Source organism: Microplitis demolitor, chromosome 9 (genome assembly GCF_026212275.2).
Source record: "Microplitis demolitor isolate Queensland-Clemson2020A chromosome 9, iyMicDemo2.1a, whole genome shotgun sequence".
Taxonomy (NCBI): domain Eukaryota; kingdom Metazoa; phylum Arthropoda; class Insecta; order Hymenoptera; family Braconidae; genus Microplitis; species Microplitis demolitor.
In genome coordinates this window covers 1,045,561-1,067,157 of record NC_068553.1, presented here as the reverse complement: position 1 = coordinate 1,067,157, position 21,597 = coordinate 1,045,561, and the positions used below count along the sequence as shown (strand labels likewise).

The following is a 21,597-nucleotide window of genomic DNA, read 5'->3' as shown; positions in this document are numbered from 1 at the left end:
TAAGACAGAAAAGCATCTTGTTTTGATAGTTTATTTTACTTGGTTAGAAAAAAAACAAACTTGATTTAAAATAAATATTTTTAAACCAAGATTATTTAACTTGAATTAAAATTTAATTATTCTTGATACAATATTTTTATAAGGTTAGTCGAAGAAAATGTTCTCAAATTAAAAAAAGGCAATTACTCAGCCCAAGAATAAAAAAATGAAGATAAAAATTATTTTGAGTCAAATCAACCTTTTTTTCTGTGTAGAAATTCAGTTTCTACAGTCAATTGATAAGCTTACGTATAACCATTAAGCCATCATCAGAACATTTTTTGTTAAATTTAATTAAATATACTTATTATCATCCACTATATTAAAGACTAGCGTACATGTTTCACGCGCAAGCGCGTACGTTCCGTTTTTTTATATATTTATTTTAATGTATATTTTTATGTTGTTAGCATATATTTTTTCGTTTTTGACCAATCGCGTTACAAATAGTAGCTCCCTTAAGTTGGCGGGGGGAATTCGATTTTTGGCAAATTTTTTTTAGCAATTCGTTTGTTCGTCGATTGTTCGTCAATGTTCGCTATAAATAATTATTTGTTCGTTCTTTATTTTTTTTTAAATAAATTTTTAAAAATTTATTTGAAGTTAGCGGTGACTATACTCATTTTCTATCTTTTTTAATTTTTTTTCCATTTATCTTGATTTGTTTGTTAATACCCCACCAAAAATAGCGTTTGTTTGTTTGTTTTTATATTTATAATTAATTATTAAAATTTTAATTATGCCCGTTGATCTAATAGTAGTTGTGCGCATGCGCAAGTGTCTGCTCTAGGTTTAAAATTTTTTATTGTTTTCATTATTATTTATGTTTTAATTAAATTAGTAATCTTATCAAGTAATTATCAAATCCTGTTGATCATCTAGCACATCGTAAGAGTATCCAGGTATTTATCGGAGAGAAATGTCAATAAGCCACAATAAAATATGAAACGAAAGAGTCCTCAAAGAATCTTAGAAAACCACTTTTAATATTATTATTATTATCTTTATTTATTTAATATTTAATACACTCGACTAATTATTTTGTTTTATCAATATTAATTATGTATTAAAAATACTGAAAACATTTTAATGTTATTTTCATTTACTCTTTTATAATTTACCGCTCTGTTTTGTAACTTACGTGGTGTGTCACCTATTATCAAGTATTTTAACTTGCCGTTCAACTAGTATTTTTGTGTTACACAGTTGGTCTCATAAATAGTTGGTAAACCAATTACTAAATTACAAGTATCATCGAAGTCAATAATAAATAAATATAATATTGGAGCAGGTTTGTAAAATTAAACTAATAATTAATTATTTATTTAATATTAGAGTAGACTTATACAATTGAAGTTATTAATTATTCATTTGCGCAATTTTTATAAATTTATATTTTGCGTCTACATTGAGACTCAAAATAACTTAGCCTAAGAAATTTGATGAAAATTTTAATTAATATTTATTATTAAACATCATTTTATAATTAAAGATGTTTTTCTAATTTTTTTTTTTTTTTTTTTTTTTTTTTTTTTCCAAATATTAAAATTTTTTTTATTTTTCAGTTTTGAAAACAATATTTTTATACCACTTATCAAAATGGAGCTCAACTCTATAATGTTTCACCAATCGGATGTGATTCTTTCATCTAATCTCCAACATTATTTGTCCTTCATTTATATGTAAGTATATTACCATTAATTATTAGTATTATTATCAATAAGTTTTTGAACTCTGAAAATTTTTTGATCAGTACCCTGATTAAGAAAAATGATTTGCTTGATGTTGAGTGTATATCTATATATTAGTCGATTCAAATTGTTTTGAATCATTCCAAATTATTTTTGTTGATCAGGGTAACAGTTATATTTTATGATTATATTATTATATCGATTATTTTTTCTATACAGAGTTGACTAGAGAGGCTATGCAAACTGGAATCCGGGATGTAGACTCACTGAGTCACTGGTGATAATTGGTACAGTAGATAATATAAGTTGATCGTTGATGATGGACCGATCGGAAAGAGTTTTTTGGCTATTGAGACTATTATTAATTAAGAGCGTTTCGATTATGCTGGTGCGGAGAAGAAAAAGTTCTGTATCTACATTGCTATCGGTCAAATGAGATCTACAGTAACTTGGATCGTGAAAATAGTGACGGCACTGCTATTAACTATTCTATCATCGTATTCGATACCGTGTCTGATGCTGCTCTTTTCTTACACTTTTTTGCCATGTGCCATGGCAGAACTTTTTTTTTGTGACAACGGCAAACATGTCTTCATTATTTATGATGATTTGTCAAAATCGGTAATTGCTTACCATTAAATACTTTTATTTTTGAGACGACCTTTAGGAAATGATGCTTAGCCTCGTCATGTATTCTATATTCATTCTCGTTTTCTTGAAAGAGCAGTAAAATCCATTAAATGTACATAAATAATTGGTGAGTGAAATGAATAATTTATTAAATGAAAAACATGAATAAAATACGTTATTAAATAATCATATGATATTAGAGTTCGGACCGTCAATAATTTCCAGATGTTTCATCAAAAAAATAATAGTTAAAAAAAAATGCCTTTAGTTTTCCAAATTTTCAGTTAAGTATTTATAATTTTTTTCATAAATAATTCGTAAAAACAGATCAAAAATCATTATATAACTGTCAGTTTTTATTACTGAGTAGTATGACATTGAAATTCATAGGCCTCGACCATTTTTGGATATTTTGGAAAATGAATTATTTAAAGAAAAAGTTGTTTTTTGGAATATCTAGATGTATACGTTTTTATTAAAAGTTTTTTATAAATTTTTTCTGAAAAAACAACAAAATTATTATGTTTATTTGTTTCTATTGCTGAGTAGTAAATACGAATCATATTTTTTGTTAATAAAAGAATTTTGTTTTAAGTTTGATTCAGAATTACAATAACCAAGTTAGTTTTTCCATCCATCATGGCAAAATACGAGGACTCGTCAAATTACTTTAATCATCCATGGGATCCAATGACTTTGAGGCATACGTAAACATAGTTGCATTTCAACAAGGTAAATTTTAAATTGTTTATGAACCTGACATTTACAATCTAATGATAATCATATTTGTTTTAGCAAGTAAATTATATCAAGAAAAAATTTATTTTTTAATTCAACTTATAAATATTCAATTTTGACATGTATCCATTTCATAAATTTTTTTCTTTATTATAATTTATTTATTCAAAAAGAAAAAAAATTGTTTATTACATGTCTATACCAGTAAGATAAAAAAAGTCTCAGATCATTGTAATTGTTGGCTGAGGCGAAGCTGAGGCTGACAAACTTGTGATCTGAGACTTTTTGTATTTTACTGGCCTAGGTATGTAATATATATATATATATATATATATATATATATATATGTGTGTGTGTGTATATATATATATATAAGTGCGCGCGCGCGTGTGTGTGTGTGCGTGTGTGTGTGTGTGAAAATTATTAGATATCGGCTATTTTCAGACACAATTTAATTAAATCATTTAAATAGTAGGCTTATGATTTATATTTTACAGGTGCAACGCTTTTACTGGGACTTCCTTGATAGTAAAAACTATTTGACTGTCTCCGAAGCCGATGAGTTACTCCAAGCGAGCAAACTTCGGATTAATATGTAGAATGATGATATCAAAGACAATAGAAATCGTTAGATTTCTATTTAAGAGTGATATGTAGATTTCTATTCATATTTGATAGTCGTCTATTAGTGTACGGTTGACTGAAGTAGTTTCTTAATAAGTTTTTAAATCTTTTAAGTATACATATTGTCATTATAACTTTAATGTCTCATTTATTCCTTTTTTTTTAACTTAATTAGTGTAACTAGAAACCATTAGATGTCTGTCACTTCTAGTTATGTCTTGAGAAAAAAAAAGTAATTATGTAAAATTATTCTAAAAATTTAGGAAAATCTAAAATAAATCTATTAAGTTTATGAAAATTTTTACTCTTAATAAATGCAATATTTCGTTAATTAATTTTATACTGAGAAAAATAGTAATTTTTTCAACAGTTAATGGAAAAAATTTTCTTAAATTTGCTTGTTTTTTAATTACTACCCAATTCATTCATTGTTATGTATCAATTAATATGACAAGAATCACAGCTTTAAATAAAACACAAAAGACACCCAATAACTGGTGCAAACTATTTGACATTTTTTGGACAAGATTAAAACTATATGTTATTGTTTTAGAGTAAATCAGTAAAAAAAATATATGTATATATTCATATAATATGGTTTCTTATAATGGTTTTTTGCAATTTATTATCGATACAAATTTATATCAATTTACATTCTATTGTTATAATAATAATATTTACTTATATTTTAGATGATGAAAATGTCCACATTTTATATTATGCGTGACGTCAAAATTAAATCTATTGGTATAAAAAATGTCATTGATGATCAAATCATATTGTGTTGGTGATAGTTATTAAATTTTAAGACTTTAGTATAATCAATTTTTATAGTTTCTTCGTCATTGATCCTCAGCTATATTACTTGATTATTATCTATTGAAAAATGATAAGCAATATAAATAGTAATTAGTATGCGGCTAACGACAATAATTGATCAAAAAAATTAAGTTTAGTTACTTAAATTCTAACTATCATTGATTATTTTTCTAATTCTCCTTTACGTTACCACCTTAGCCACATCAATTTCAACAAAATTTTATGTTTGACATCTTTTTTTTTTCGTTAAAATTTGAAATAAACAAATGTTTGTACTGATTCTATGCTTTTTTATATTGGTCTATTCACTATGAATTTAATATTTACAATGGCTTACTTTTCAAAAAGACATGATGGTTTCGAAATATCGAGGTGATTCGACTAGTTGTAATTTCTTGAATAACATAGTTTTATAGGTCTAAACATTTATTTATTTTTTTTTTTTTCAATTAAAAATATCTTTTTTACCTTTACTGCATTTATAGAAAGTGGATCAGTTCATTAAAAATGTATTTGAAGTTTTATGAAGTACAAATAACAATGAAAAAACCTAAATTATTTACAAAAGCCCACTCAAAAGACCCCCTATAATATATATTTTACATATACATAGGTGCTCTACATAGTTAAATTTCCAGGTAAGAATAACGAGCGACTCCAAAGAATTAGATTTTTAATTATTAATAAAATTAATTTATCTTTAATAATGTAAGACACTAGATAACAATGGAAACATTAAAATATCAAAGAATGCACAATTCTTTAAAAAAAAATAATTTATGTAAAAATATTTTATTCACAATAGTCTAATTAATTATCAAGTATTTCAATCTGAAATTATTTAATTTTAAATAATTAAATACGAAATCGCATTGGTTATGGTAGCCACGTGGTTTACTTAGTAATAAATGAAATATTTTTCCAATTCAAAATTTAGCTATTTATATAGATATTGTACCTATTGTTATTGAAACTTTTATAAAAAAATTATTTTAATTGAAATTTTCAAATATTGAGTCATGCACTTGTGCAATGAAAATTAATTAATACATTAAATGTTAGACAGGAGTGTAACGACGCCTATAACTTAAACAGTTTATTCATGTAAACTTTAATGCATAATTTTAAACAAGAAGTATTCAAAATTATTAAAAATCAACTTAGTATCAGAAAGGAATGTTAGTAATTAAAAACCCTGAATGAAATTCTTAGTAGTTGATTGACAGCTAGATAATAAATTAAAATATCAATGAAGGTCTTTTTTTCTAACTGACATAATTAATGCAAAAATCTTTTACTTATTATGATCAAAATGATGTGTTTTTTTTTTTTTTTTAATACAAATTATTTTTTTACTTATGATCAAATTATCCGCTGCATAGGTTATGGTTACCACGTGGTCGTTACTTTTATATGATTATTTTCCCAGATTCAAACCAGAATAAAACAGAAATGTATCAGCATAAAAAACGAATAAAAGCAAAAGCTAATACAGTTTAATGTTCTTTATTGATTAGATCGATAAGATTTATATATGCATATAATTTTAAATTAACACTTACTAACATAATTTATAGCAGGTGATATTTATCATTTGATTGTTGTATTAGCAGCTTGTGCATGATAAAATAATCGGGATATATATTTACATCTATGGTTTTTTCATAAATGTTAACACTTAACTAATGCAAGTAAACATTTTTTCAACTATTCATTTTATTGTATTTTTCTTGAGTCTAAAATTTTCATTATACTAATTAATTTTGAGATTTTAATTCTGATCCATAATCTGAATCTAAATTTACGTCAAAATCTAAAAACTCTTGAACTTTTTCCTTATATTATTCTTTGCAGTTCCAACAGTATACCAAATAACGGAGTATAAAATGAAAATATATTAGTTAATAAAAATTTGTAATATTAATTTATATTTAATAATAAATCAATTACCTTGCATAAACGTTAGAAATTAACATTGTATTTTACAGCATTTCCAAATATTATATTCATATCATCAGCTACTTAACTAACCGTAATATACTTTTTTTGTATTATAAATGTAATTTGTAATAAAGTAACATCAGTTTCATAGTTGGCTCTTGTTGTTTTTTACTAATCCGATAAAAGTACCTCATAATTGAGTCTTATCTTACTTTTGATTTCTTCTAACATTACAGAATAGTTGGCACAAATCATTCTGTAAAATATTGAATTATTTTAGTCCTAATAAAAGACAGTTTTTTCTTTCACTTCGAAGGCTCAGATAATACTATCTCCTCTGGATCGTTCTCTATACCTCTATTATCTACAAACGATGTTCGTCGTTTATGCATGACAAATTAACTGTACAACAATTATTATTTAAATTAAAAAACAATCATGATATAGATTATTTAAATAACGACAAAAACAGTAATATTTAACTTAAAAAATAATTTTGATTGTATAAAAAAAATGATTAACAAAGACCTACGGCTTCCTGTAAATATAATAATTTAACGATTTTGTTGATGTCTAAAATGAATCAAATTTATGAATAAAAAAAAAAGAGATTTAGTATTTCTATTTATTAACTGTTTAAAAAACTTACTCATTATTTAAAAAAATGAAATTATTTATTTATTTGTTTAACATTATAAAACATTTATTTTTTCTGTTTAACATATTAATCTTGTAGTATAAAACATTTTAAAATTACGTCATAATATAATAATGATAATAATAATTTTATTTATTTTATAATCGTAAAACTTAAATAGATTTTACACTTAATGACTTTTTATTACTTTTGGCAACAACCTTAACACTAAGTTTTCATAAATGTAATTGAGCAAAAATATTAATAATAATCGAAGTATAGAGATTTCCAATATCACTTGTATCCACTTATTGCATTTTTTTAAATACTTGCTAAAGCTGCAAAAAAAGAGAAAATAAAATCTTTAATAATTCAATTACATGATTGACACTTAAAGATTATGATAATTTAAGACTAATTTTTATCCTAATACTAAGAATAGTCACGTAGTTCTTGGATTAAAACGAATGTAGTAAAAAAAAGAAAAGAAGAAGAAAAAAGTAGCAACCATTAATATAAACGAGTTTAATTCGACTATATGTTTATTAATTGAAATAGAATTTTAAAAGAAAGATTTCATTTAAATGGTAGCGAACAAAGTATGAATCAAATACTTTAATTAATATAAGTTTTTTTTTGGAGTTAGCAGTTATCTAAAAATTGGTAACCTACTTTATGACAAATAAATTATAGAAAAAAAAAACATTGATTTATTTTAAAAAAGGCTTAAACTAAGATAAGAGACCTAATACTCGATCAGGGAACTAGTACCCGATCACTCATGTATTTGTATATCTATATTTAGAACAATTTAGTAAATATAGATATACAAATATATGGAGTGATCGGGTACTAGTTCCCTAATTGAGTATTAGGTCTCTTACCTTATAAACAAAAGTAAAAAATTTATTTTTTTATGGTTTATTTGTGATAAAACAAGTTTCAAAACTTAATTAACCGTATTATTTTAATACCAATATCAAATAGTTTGAACATATCGATTCCGAGGATTTTTAACTTTTGAAATTAAAAAAATGAAATGTTTGAAGCATAAATTTGTTATTAGAAAATTTATATTAGAGTGGTAATTATGATTTAAATGTGTACTATAAAAAAGAGCTGAATTTAATTTGTCGTTATGAAATATTTTTTAGTCATAGAAACTTTAAACAGAAAAAAATAAAATTTAATACACTTATTAGTTTTTATATTGTTTTCAAAATTCAATATGAGCTGACTTTGTTAATAGTTATTTATAATTTTTATTGTGAACCGAAACAAAAAATTATTTTTAGTGTTACAATAAAAATTTCTCTTATAATATAATTGATCGAACAAATAAAAGAAAATTATAGAAATTTGAAGAAATTACCTGAAATATATAAATATATTTTTCTTTTTTACAGTGAGAATAAAGTGTAAAAAATCCCATGAGGTACAATTTTCGTGCGTTCACTAATAAATTTAGACTTTTCTAGTTGGTCATTGTAGAATCGCCAATTTCCTGTCAAGTTTCTACAATATGTGATGTAGTGAAAAGAGTTATAACCAATAACCCCTGTCAAGCTATAATTAAAAAAAAAATCATATAGAAACAAATCATTTGTATTTCAGATGTAATAAAGATGTACCAACCGATAACTAAATTTTTTTGATGAATGTGTTTCATTTAAATCCAAACACTTCGGTAATTCACCAAGTTTACATGAAGTTCCATCTTTTTCATTTACCGATTTTACGTCTAATTCAATGTAAATATATCGATTAAGTGTCGTTTTACAGGTTGTTTGTTTTTTTTGGCAGCTTGTGCAAAATTTATTATAAGCTATGCTTTTAAAATGTAATGCTTCTTGCAAACATTTAAACCCTTTTTCCATGATTAAATTATAATTTGCAGTCAAAACCGGTATATTACGTTGATAATCTTGGCAGCCGAATGATGAACATGAATTATTTTCGAATGCACTTGGTTCACTTGTAAATAATTTAATCCACAAACTATTCACGTTATCTACACAATTAATACAACGATTTACGTTTTTAGTTTTACGATTGGCAATATTCATTTGATTTTGTGTGCATTCAGTGTCTTGATAGATAGGATGTAAAATAGAAAATCGTTTAACATAGATATCTTTTTTTAATCCTGTTGACATAAAATCGGTAACAAAATTAAAAGTGGAATTTGAAGAATTGCTAACAAAATTATTAAATTCTTCATTTTGTAAACATCCATAGAAAATCAACTGAACAATACTGTCGAATGGGCACGTATTGAAAGCAAACCAGGATTCATTTTGAAAAAAGACAGGTCCGCTTTTATTACCATTTTGTAATAAAAATTCTTCTTTTTTGTTTGAAGGCGCCAAATTGTTTATTAAATTGATTTCGGGAAAACTTTTGAAGTATTTACCTTCCTTTTTAATCATTCTTAAATTTTTTTCCACAGCGGCATCGAAACTGTTTTCATTCAATGGTGAATTATTATCGGAACAATAACTGTGATCAAGATTAACTAAATTATTTAAATTCGGCTGATATAAATTTTCGTTATTTTCATTTGCGCTACAATCAATATTATCTAAAACGTTATTATTATCAATTTCAGAAGAATTAAATGACTCAGTATTAAAATTGGTGGGAATATCTTCATTGAATAAATGACAATCTGAATCTAACCAATCACAGTCGTTGTGCTTCATATCATATCCTTGTCCATTCCAATTTTCATTGAGTAAATTATCGTTAGGTTCGCAATCTTCTTTGCATAATTCGTCTTCAGGATTACTATTTATTTTATCATTTTTTTGCTTATTAGCATGGTAATTCTTAACGAATTTTAACAATTCGCGTTCAAAAATTTTGACACCACCATCAATAAGTTTAAGATGAGCTTTAACTAAGTAATCAACACGTGCAGGGAGAGAAATCATTTTACCTAATAACTCTTTCAATTCTTTAAACGCTTGCTCTATGTACGCAGAAGTTGCTCGTAAACTCGTGTAATGAATACAAACTTTCGTCCATAGCGGAAACTCTCTCACTTCTTTAAGTAATGAATCTTTAAATAGAGGTACATAAAAAGTGTTTAAATTATTAATATCATTACTACCATCAGAATGAACATTCAATGAAAAAGCGACAAGATTATTTATCCAACTTGAAATAGTAGTGTCTTTTTCTAATAAATCAGTATTGGTCTCTCGGCGTAAAGTTTCATTTTTTTCTTGATCAAACTCCATAGTTTTAATTTTGTCTTCAATATTATTAATAAAGTCTTGAGATTCATTTTTGGCAATCAATTTTTCCAACTCTGACCTTGCTGCTTTTGTAGTTATCATTTCGCCATCAAAATCAACAATAGAATCATCATATTCGGTGCCACAGACAATCAAAATTAATACAAGGATTCTTTCAAAATCTTTTAAATTATTACAATCCATCAATAATGCAACACTGTATAAGTAAAATGATTTAATTCTTGGATGAATAACCGATTTCCAACATTTCCAGCCACTTATAGCATGAATAAAATGAGCCGTATCCAATCTGATAAAAGTTTTTACAGAGTCAAGTGAAGCACCGTTTTTGACATGTTGAAAACACCTATTAACGTAATCAAATAAAGAAAAATTATTGCAAGCTAAACAGGAGGCATTTAAAAGGACACGAGATCCATCACAGACTACTTCTGTCGGAGGCGAAACTTTACTAAGCCAGTTTTCTAGTCCAAATTTGATGGTCTTAGTGTCATGAATTTCCGATAAAATTTGATAAACAGATTGTGAAGTATTACTAAAATTAATTACGATTTGGTATAAAAAAATACTACTCGTAGTTTTATTTTTGCTGTCTAGAAATTTTTTTGCAAGACCTCCTGTAGCATCAATACAAACAGAAGAATAGTGTCTGTGAAGACGCCTGTATTCGTTATAACAATGGATTTGTTGCGGTGAAACATAAAATACTGAAAAAGGCGTATCAATTACAACTTTTATAAAATTTTGATGAGCAGGATTATCGTCCTCGTTGATACGATAAATAGCTTTAATCAAATCTCTCCGATCTTCTGGCTTGACATTCAACTTTTCTTCCTTAGATTCTTTCTTTACTTGATATAAAACATTAGAATTGAATAGAACAGGACATTGAGTACTACCTGGTTTTAACAGATCTTTAGCTTGCTCCAAAATAGTTCCCTTAACTCCATTTGCATCGATCATAGTTTTAAACATTTTTCTTCGCTCGGCTTGCAGTGGCCTTGTAACTTCATCATGAACTTCAAAACGAGTATCCCGGCATCGAAAATTAATAAAAACAGAACCTTTGTCCCCAGGATTGTTTTCGATGTAACCAAAAATAGGATTATTGCACACTTTACTTTTGCACTTGCCAATAAATGTCGCATAATAATTTCCATTTTCATGAATTGTGCCTTTTTTAAATACAAAGGCACACGGTAGTTCAAACTGATGCCATAATTCAAAGGCAATAGTGTCAGTCCACACTTTCGGCTGTAACCTAGGATTTTTACAACTATTGTCTTTTTTATACATACATTCCCAAACACCTCTAGCAATTTCAACATGAAAACATGGAACATCATCCCGCTCTTTAGCATATAGTTTATTAAAATAATCCTTATCGCTATTATCATCACTGTCATCATTATCATTATTATCATTGCTGTCATTGTCATCATCATCATTATTACTATAAGTGAATTTTTTCTTAATTATTTGGGAAAAATATCCACATTCTTTTCTTGCTCTAGTCAAAATCCCCCTACGATTGTCTTTTATGTTGGTCCTAACTGCTGCAGTATTCCATTTACCCACAAATTCTGGTTCCTTGGACATTTTCGACCATACCTCAGCAGAGTATGCTGGCAAGGTATCTGAACAGAAGTAGCTCATATATCTTTTTATAACAGCTATTGAGTCCTCATCTGATACAAGCAGTGGTCTCGGCATTATTGAGTTAATGATTGATAAAACCTGAAATGAAAAGAAAAAAAAAATTAATTGACGTCCATACAGCATCAATTTATTTTTTACTTAAAATAATAATTTAAGTTAATATATTTAAGCAAATAATCCGTTTACCACAATTTAAGTTAAGTGATCAACGTAGAAAATAATATTTATTTTATTATAAATAATTATTATGTAAAAATAATTGTTATAAATAATTATTATATAATAATTATTTATAAAAGAAAGGAATTAAAATGTTTTCGTCAGCCTGATTACTATGCATCTAATAAATATTTTAATAAATAAATATTTCCTTGGATTAGATTTTAGAAATAATAGGTTGTATCACCTAATTTATCGACTGATAATAACCCAAGTGTCACACTTGCCTTTGTGACATCTATAAGATATCCCTGATAGCCAGGGTGGCGACCTGCCGCCAAGTTGGCCTTTCCATAAATTGATCGCAACTTTCCAAGAGACTTGTCGACAACTTGTAGTCAATACAGTTACAAAAGCTGAAAGTTGTCGACAACTCGTCGTCAAGTTGTTCGCAACTCATTTACACCAACTTTCTCGTCAGTAACTCTGGCTATCAGGAATCAGTTTTTAGGCAATTTTGTGCTACATCGATAAGGCACCAACATGTTGACAAAACGATCAGAAATTTATGTCACCGAAAAAATATCTACTTAAAAGACTTGACACAAATGACGACAAAAAGTGAAAAATTACAAATAGTAGCTAATAAGTCATCTAAACGACTTTTTAATTGACATAAGACAGGAAAAACAACACAAATTTTCGCTCCGGGACTAACATTTGCATGTTGTATTTACACCGAAAAAGGTGACTTTGAGACAAAAGAAAATTTGCTTTATCCTTTTAAAGACATCTTAAAGTTGGGTGTATGTTACTTGGGAATTAATTATTTCTAATAGAATTTGATTTAAATATTTAATTTTACTATGTGCAAAAAAAAAAAAAAAATTATTAATGATAATTTTTTTACTGTTTGCAAAACTAGCTACTTACCAATAAACTCCAATTAATAATTTTGCTGAACTTTTCCTTGTTGTCACTGGGAAAATTCATCTTAAAAAGGTGTTCGAATAAATAAAAAAATCTGAAATTAATAACAATAAAATAATTAATCAGTTCCCACGATGCCTAAAACGGAATTAAAACGTTCCGATCATAAAATTAAAAACGATGTAATTTTAAAGAGAAATTTTTATTTATTACTTAAAATTGGGCGCTTTCCATACATAAAAATCGCAATCAAACAATACGCAAACATAAGTTTGAATATTCTTAATGCATATCTTTATATATGCAAATAAATCCTGATTTCCCTCGTTTACAGCATCGGGCGTAAACGGCTGGGCCGATTTCGCTAATTCTTTTTTTGTTGTATCTGTTATTATCAGGTCGGCTAGTAAAATTATAAATATAAATTTCAGCTTGAAATAATTAACAATTCAATAAACTGTGACTTCTATAATAACATTTGAACTACTCCAAGAATCGCCAAGATCATAAATACTTACACATTTATAATTAAAAAATAAAATGATGTAAAAATTATTAATAGCAGTACTAATAATTAATGGTAATATACTTACATATAAATGAAGGACAAATAATGTTGGAGATTAGATGAAAGAATCACATCCGATTGGTGAAACATTATAGAGTTGAGCTCCATTTTGATAAGTGGTATAAAAATATTGTTTTCAAAACTGAAAAATAAAAAAAATTTTAATATTTGGAAAAAAAAAAAAAAAAAAAAAAAAAAAAAAATTAGAAAAACATCTTTAATTATAAAATGATGTTTAATAATAAATATTAATTAAAATTTTCATCAAATTTCTTAGGCTAAGTTATTTTGAGTCTCAATGTAGACGCAAAATATAAATTTATAAAAATTGCGCAAATGAATAATTAATAACTTCAATTGTATAAGTCTACTCTAATATTAAATAAATAATTAATTATTAGTTTAATTTTACAAACCTGCTCCAATATTATATTTATTTATTATTGACTTCGATGATACTTGTAATTTAGTAATTGGTTTACCAACTATTTATGAGACCAACTGTGTAACACAAAAATACTAGTTGAACGGCAAGTTAAAATACTTGATAATAGGTGACACACCACGTAAGTTACAAAACAGAGCGGTAAATTATAAAAGAGTAAATGAAAATAACATTAAAATGTTTTCAGTATTTTTAATACATAATTAATATTGATAAAACAAAATAATTAGTCGAGTGTATTAAATATTAAATAAATAAAGATAATAATAATAATATTAAAAGTGGTTTTCTAAGATTCTTTGAGGACTCTTTCGTTTCATATTTTATTGTGGCTTATTGACATTTCTCTCCGATAAATACCTGGATACTCTTACGATGTGCTAGATGATCAACAGGATTTGATAATTACTTGATAAGATTACTAATTTAATTAAAACATAAATAATAATGAAAACAATAAAAAATTTTAAACCTAGAGCAGACACTTGCGCATGCGCACAACTACTATTAGATCAACGGGCATAATTAAAATTTTAATAATTAATTATAAATATAAAAACAAACAAACAAACGCTATTTTTGGTGGGGTATTAACAAACAAATCAAGATAAATGGAAAAAAAATTAAAAAAGATAGAAAATGAGTATAGTCACCGCTAACTTCAAATAAATTTTTAAAAATTTATTTAAAAAAAAATAAAGAACGAACAAATAATTATTTATAGCGAACATTGACGAACAATCGACGAACAAACGAATTGCTAAAAAAAATTTGCCAAAAATCGAATTCCCCCCGCCAACTTAAGGGAGCTCACAATTCTTATAAAGGAATATTTATATACTATAAAAATATAAATATACATACATATAGTCAGTAGCAACTTTATTGTCACAATATACACATTTTCGACAAAATATTTTTACCAAAAAACTTTATTTTTAAGGTTAGTAATTACTTAAGTCAATTATTATCTGCGTACTAAAATTAAACTACAGTCTAAATAAATATTTTTTTCTATTTAAAATTAATTAAAAAATTGCTTCGTCATTTATTTATTTATTGCATAATAACCTATCAGCAAAAATATTTTTTTGGACGTAATTTTTTTTATAATTATTTATAATGTTGGTAATCAATAGTCCGAATAATTAATAATTTAAAATTCATCAAAATATGTAAATAATAATAATAATAGTTTTCTTTAACAGGTTAAGAAAATTTGACGTTTAATTCCACCAATAATTAAATATGAACAAGTAGACAGGGTCAAAATATAGTTGAATTAGTAATTAATAATAATTATAATAAAAAATGGATCCACTAGTCGGCGACCGCATGATGGGAATCGCAAACGTTGTGATGCGAGTACCTCCACTTTTTATAATTGACGAGCTGCTAAGAATCGGATTGGGAATGCCCGAAGAGACCATTGTACTGAATGCTACTGACCACTATGATTACGATAAATATGCGAGCGTCCAGAATACTATTGTTGGATCAATAGCTTCTGTTGCTACAGCGGAACCTTCTTTAATACAATCTTTTAATATTAATAGTTATTTCTATCAAGCTTATATTCTTACTATTATGAGGTTTTTCGCTTGTTGTTTTGGTAAGTATTGCTTTGGTGTTTTTTCTTTTTAACCATCCGCTAATTATTGTAAGAAAAATTTCTAGATTGATTATTAGGGTGGCCCAAAAAAACCGACTATTTTTTTTTTTCGAGTCTCTTATGAAAATTTGTTGGTTTACGATGTTTTAAGAAGCCTCTCCAAAAATTGGCGATAAAAAATTTTCAAGAGGTCACTCACGAATTTTGAAAATATAAAAAATGAACGAAATTTGAATTTTTATTTCAAATTTTTTTCTTTCTTGGCAGCAATAGTTTATATTTGTGAAATTATGACTACGCTAAAAATATAAGCCCAAGATTTAAATATTTAAACCTCGCTCAAGAATTTTGAACGTTTCCGAGTACTGTCTTTTAGACGTTTTTGAACCACCATTGAATATTAAGAATAAAGCTTCTCGATTTTTTCACCATCAATTTGCATGATAATGGATAAAAATATAGCCCGAGAAATAGAAATAATAAGTTATTTACATACTTTTTACAACTTTTTTATTAACTCGCTTTTATGTATGTCTGTTCGGGTGGAATTTTGTAATTGATTTCAAAGTAACTTCTCGATGAGCTAGAGACTTGAAATTTGGAACAAAGCTCAAAATTAGATGACAATGCAAGAAAAAAAAAATTTTTTTTTATAAATGATAAGGAAAAGCACTAGAAGAGGAAGAAAAAAATTAAAAAAACAAAAGCAAATGAAAAAAAATCGAATAAATAATTCATATTCGTTTGTTTGTCTGTTCAGTACGAATTTTTTATAATTAATTTAAAACTAATTTCTGGGTGAGTTATATTCTTGAATATAGCTCACAACTGGATGACAGATTAACAAACACCGTGTAATGAAAATGCAATGAAGAAAACTCTTAAAAAAATAGTGTTCTGATCGATTTTAAAAACTTGGCATTAAAATGGAAATAACTATAAAACAATGCAGAATTCGAAAAAAATTAATCAATACTAATTTGTAGAAAATAAAATTGTCTACAAAAAAGATTCTATGACATTTTATGATAAGTCCAATAGTTTCGCCGGAAAAGTAGAATGATCTCGAAATTTGCTCTAACTTGACTTTGAGCTCAGATAACTTTTGAACGGATAGATTTATCAAAAAATGATAAAAGACTTTTTTTGTAGAGCGTTTCATTCTCGATAAAAATATGTCCTGAACTTATCTATTCAAGAAGCAATCGCCTAGGTATAAAATTCCAAACTTAACATTTTTTTTTTCCCATGATATATAAATGGAAAATAGAAAATCGTGAATCGCCACCTTTAAATATTAATATTAAGGTCTCATATTTTAACAGGGTCTATGTCTAGAGATACTCTGTCGAATTTTCAATGTTCTTCGAGAAAAAAAAAAAGTCGATTTTTTAAAACACTCTAATATTTATTAATCCTAACTAACCCTGCATGTATATCTTTATTCATAATCTCAAAAAGAAGACTTTTTTTCTAGCGCTCAAAGTAAAATACTGCCTTATCTTGCCAAATAAATTTCCATATAAATTGTAGGTATCGCAGCTTCTATTTACACATTTATGCTTTGGACTGGTCATTTAATAATTGTCTACATGTACCTGATATCTGTTGGCACAATATTCGTGTCCTATTGGTCCAACGTGAGAACAATGCAATCAATAATAACTTACACGTCTACTTACAATCCAAATATCACGTCAACTCCAAGTATTTTGGACGATGTGCTCCGGTTGAACTTCAATCATTTGATTGAAAACGGACCTGGGAATATCGTTATCCAGAATTATATAATCCAAGCTATTTTGGCGAGTGTCTTCTGCTACATCCATCTGGCTCCACGTCACGTCATCCTCGACAGGTTACTTTTCATAAGCTTCCTCATACCATCGATTCTTGGTATTTACCCCCTGCCTGTAAGTATCCGGTCTCTAAAGTCCTACTGAATGATTCCATAGCTAAATGAATACTAATCATTTCAGCCGACTGTTTTACATCACACACCAGTAATAGCAGCTCTACTTCCCCTTTTAGTCTGCAAGTTCATTCTCTGGTACAGCAGCATCTCAATGTTGAAAATAATGCACTCCGGGTATCAGCATGCGCGGACCTTTATTAGCAACTACGGGCTTTCAGCCCTCGCGGAAATAGAATGGATGCGACTAAACGTGCCCAATGTACTCCGAACTTTTTGGATGTTGCGAGTTTTTGAGCAGATAGTCCAGCTGCTTGGCACCCACTACAATGAGGAATCTTTCACTTTATCAACTTTAATCCGGACTTTACTAGTAAACGGCTGTGAAACCCTGACTGCCTTATTAGGCATGACTTCCATAATATCCTCTATCTGTCATTACATCGGTTGCTTCTTCCGATGGGTTCTTCTCACGGAAGACGATGAGGAAAAGAGTATAGGAACAGTATCTGCCATTTTGTTTTACATTCTTGCTCTGCAGACTGGTCTGACATCCCTGGACCGGGAGAAACGACTAGTCCGTCTTTTCCGTAACTTTTGTCTTCTGTCTACAGCAGTCTTGCATTTTGTCCACAACATCGTAAACCCAGTTCTTATGTCAATCAGCGCCTCCCATAATCCGGCACTTAGACGTCACTTGCGGGCGCTTAGTGTCTGCCTCTTTCTAATCGTCTTTCCGATAACACTTTTAGTCTTCCTCTGGTCACACTTCAGTATGTCTACCTGGCTCCTGGCTGTCTCAATCTTCTGCGTTGAAGTCATCGTTAAAGTTTGCGTGTCTCTAGCCATTTATGGTCTCTTCCTTTTCGATGCCTACCGAAGTACCTTCTGGGAACCACTTGATGACTGTCTCTACGTAATTCGCAGCTTTGGTAACACTGTAGAGTTCGCTTTTGGCGTAATCCTCTTCTTCAATGGCGTCTGGATTCTTCTGTTTGAGTCTGGAGGCGCAATACGCGCAATTATGATGGGCATACACGCGTACTTCAATATTTGGAACGAGGCTAAGGCAGGATGGAGCGTATTTATGAAGCGTCGTACTGCTGTCTACAAAATAAATTCACTACCTGAGGCGAATGTTGATCAACTTCGTAGGCTTGATGACGTATGCGCTATCTGCTATCAAGAAATGAAGAGCGCTAAAGTAACCAGGTGCAATCACTTCTTCCACGGGGTTTGCTTAAGGAAATGGCTTTACGTACAAGACAGATGCCCTTTGTGTCACGACATTCTTTATAAAGTTGAAACCCCTCCGGAAAAGGAACCAGCCCAAGCACCTGGTGGTAGCCAGGATCCAGTAGCGAGGGAAAGAGAAAATGTTGAAGACGAGAGACCAGACTTGGCGCCAGGCAGAGAAACTTCAACAATCATCAGGTGAAGTCCGACGCCTACGTAATTATTGTTATTCTTAAGGCTTTGTGATACGTTTATTTTTTTTTTTTTTTTTTTTTTTTTTTTTGAGGGATAGAGTTCATGGTCGTCTATTAAAATCACCGGTGAATTTCGGGATATTCACGATTGTTTTAAAACTTATATTTGAAGGTTTGGTCTGAGTGAAAATGAGGCGTCTTTTAAAATTTTATGTGATATCGAAGGTGATGAGTTTACTTTGTTGTGGATTGTTGTCTTCTTATTGGATATAATATATATATTAGAATAACTATGTGGTAATCGATGATTGACGAGTTTTGTGACTAAATAATTGTATTGATTATTGTGTAATTAGGAATGGATATGGAATAAACAAATTATTTAATATACTTTCATGTTTGTTTTTAATTGTGTGAAAATAAACCGTCCTCTAGCCCACGCTCTGGAAAAAGTCAATAGCAATGTTAGCTAAAAATAATTAATTACAGCAACTAAAATTTTTCAGTCTCTAAAAATTTTTATTTTAAATAAAATATTGAGCTGATAGAATATTAATTTTGAAATTAAAAACCCATGCACTGCAGTTCGAAATGAGTAAGTGGCTCAAGTTCTTCGTTCACGCGATACAGGGCTTTAATTAATTTTGTACATACAATATTTGACAAAAATTTATCCGAGACTCATCAATTTTAAACCTTTTGGTTTTTTTTGAATAGATTAAATTAATGAAAAGGAAATTATTTACTGCTTGAAATTATTAATAAAATCCCTATATCACGTAAGAGAAGAACTTGAGCCACTTAACGAAGAAGAACTTTTTTGTAGAGAATCTAATTTCTTAAAAAATCGTTATTTGCATTTTTACTGTAAATTTTGTTATTGAGTCAATATCAACTACAAACCCAAATTAATATTTAGAAAATGATTTTCAGAACCAGCAGAAAAAGCAATTAAAGTCTGAGTAAGATATAGATAAGTAAAGATACTTTTGAAGAGTATTGAATTACCTATAAAACACAGCAAACGGTGACCCGATAACTTGAAATGCGGCTGAACTATACACGGAGAAAAAATTATGGTAACTGTTCCTAGTACGTCTATGAAATATCATCCCATACCGTTATGGTAATGATTACTTGGGATTATGGGATATAGACCCATACTTTTTGGGAAGGTTTCCATAAATATGGTAACAATTCCTATTATTATGGTAACAGTTTCCATATCGCATGTGAAAGAATCATGGTAATGATTACCATACTCATAGGAATAGTTCCCATAAGCAAATAGGAACCAATCCTATAACCACATTCTAACGGTTCCTAAGCGTATATGGTAATGGTTACCATAATATTATGGTAACTGTTCCTATAATTTTATGGTAATTATTACCATAATATTATGGTAACTATTACCATAATATTATAGTAACCATTACCATAGGTACATAGTAACGATTACCATAATTCTATAGGAACTATTCCGATACCATATGGGAATTATACCCATAGTTATAGGAATGATTACCATAATATATATGGATGCCGTTCCTATAATCAAAATTTCAAAAAAACCGGTTATTAAATACACGGAAAGAAAATTATGGGAAGTGTTCCTATGCATTATCGGAATAGTTCCCATAATGGTGTAGGAACTATAGCCACACTATTATAGGGATAGTTCCTATATATTATGGGAATTATCCCTATAATGGTATGGGAATAGTTCCTACACCAATGTGCGAACCATTTCCATAATGTTATGGGAACCGTTCCCATAATAGTATAGGGAATGGTATTCCTATAAATTATAGGAACCATTCCTATAACATTATAGGAGCGATTTTCATAATATTATGGGAATGATTCCCATAATGATATAGGAAATATTCCAATTGCATTATGGGAACCATTCCTATAATCATATAAAAATCGTTCCCATACCATTATGGGAAACATTCCTGTAATTTTATAGGAATGGTTCCTATAATTTATGGGAATGGATCTTATAGTTCATAGGAATAGTTCCTATATATTATGGGAATAATTCCCATAATATAAGAAGTATTCCTATAAATTATAGGAACTATTCCTATAATTATGGGAAACATTCCTATAATTATAGGAACTACTCCCATAATTCACGGTCAAAATTCCTATGGTGGTATAGGAACAAATTTTACAAAATTATGGAAACCATTTCCATAATTTTCTTTCCGTATGACCTTGACAAGGACGTTCAGGATCATGTTTACTTGAAAACGCTTTGCAGCGGCAACGGAAATTTTACGCCAAGTATTCCTACAGTTTACAAGGACGATTGGGGCAGAGGGCTTTGACTGGAACGAGAGAGGGATTTCAATGGAAAGTTTATAGAAGGATTGAAAAAAAATAATACTGCGGACAATTTGAATAAATGAATGATGACCGTTAAATTTTTCCGTAATTATCTAGAAAAAAACTAACAAAATGAAATAGTTTATTCAACACCTCCTGGAGAACC

The 21,597-nt window shown here is 28.2% G+C and overlaps 1 protein-coding gene and 1 long non-coding RNA gene across 5 annotated transcripts; both read left to right on the top strand.

Annotated features, from left to right (window-relative positions):
* Window positions 1–1,141: 1,141 nt before the first annotated feature.
* On the top strand, window positions 1,142–4,058 carry LOC128668561 (uncharacterized). Of its 2 annotated transcripts, XR_008404181.1 has the most exons (6): window positions 1,142–1,330; window positions 1,605–1,721; window positions 1,950–2,487; window positions 2,561–2,643; window positions 2,956–3,092; window positions 3,596–4,058. It is a non-coding gene; the product is annotated as an uncharacterized LOC128668561 (long non-coding RNA). The 2 variants fall into 2 exon arrangements; XR_008404182.1 differs by lacking the exon at window positions 2,561–2,643 and having other exon boundaries at window positions 1,145–1,330.
* A 10,667-nt stretch (window positions 4,059–14,725) lies between these two features.
* On the top strand, window positions 14,726–19,484 carry LOC103574730 (protein TRC8 homolog). 3 transcript variants are annotated; one of them, XM_014442271.2, is made up of 4 exons: window positions 14,726–15,083; window positions 15,349–15,752; window positions 17,286–17,665; window positions 17,732–19,484. In XM_014442271.2, the coding sequence occupies exons 2-4, from the start codon at window positions 15,452–15,454 to the stop codon at window positions 19,100–19,102; spliced, it is 2,052 nt and encodes a 683-aa protein (XP_014297757.1). In that variant the 5' UTR covers window positions 14,726–15,083; window positions 15,349–15,451; the 3' UTR covers window positions 19,103–19,484. The 3 variants fall into 3 exon arrangements, with proteins under 3 accessions (XP_014297757.1, XP_014297758.1, XP_053597719.1); XM_014442272.2 differs by having other exon boundaries at window positions 15,336–15,752; XM_053741744.1 differs by lacking the exon at window positions 14,726–15,083 and adding an exon at window positions 15,118–15,264.
* Window positions 19,485–21,597: the final 2,113 nt, after the last annotated feature.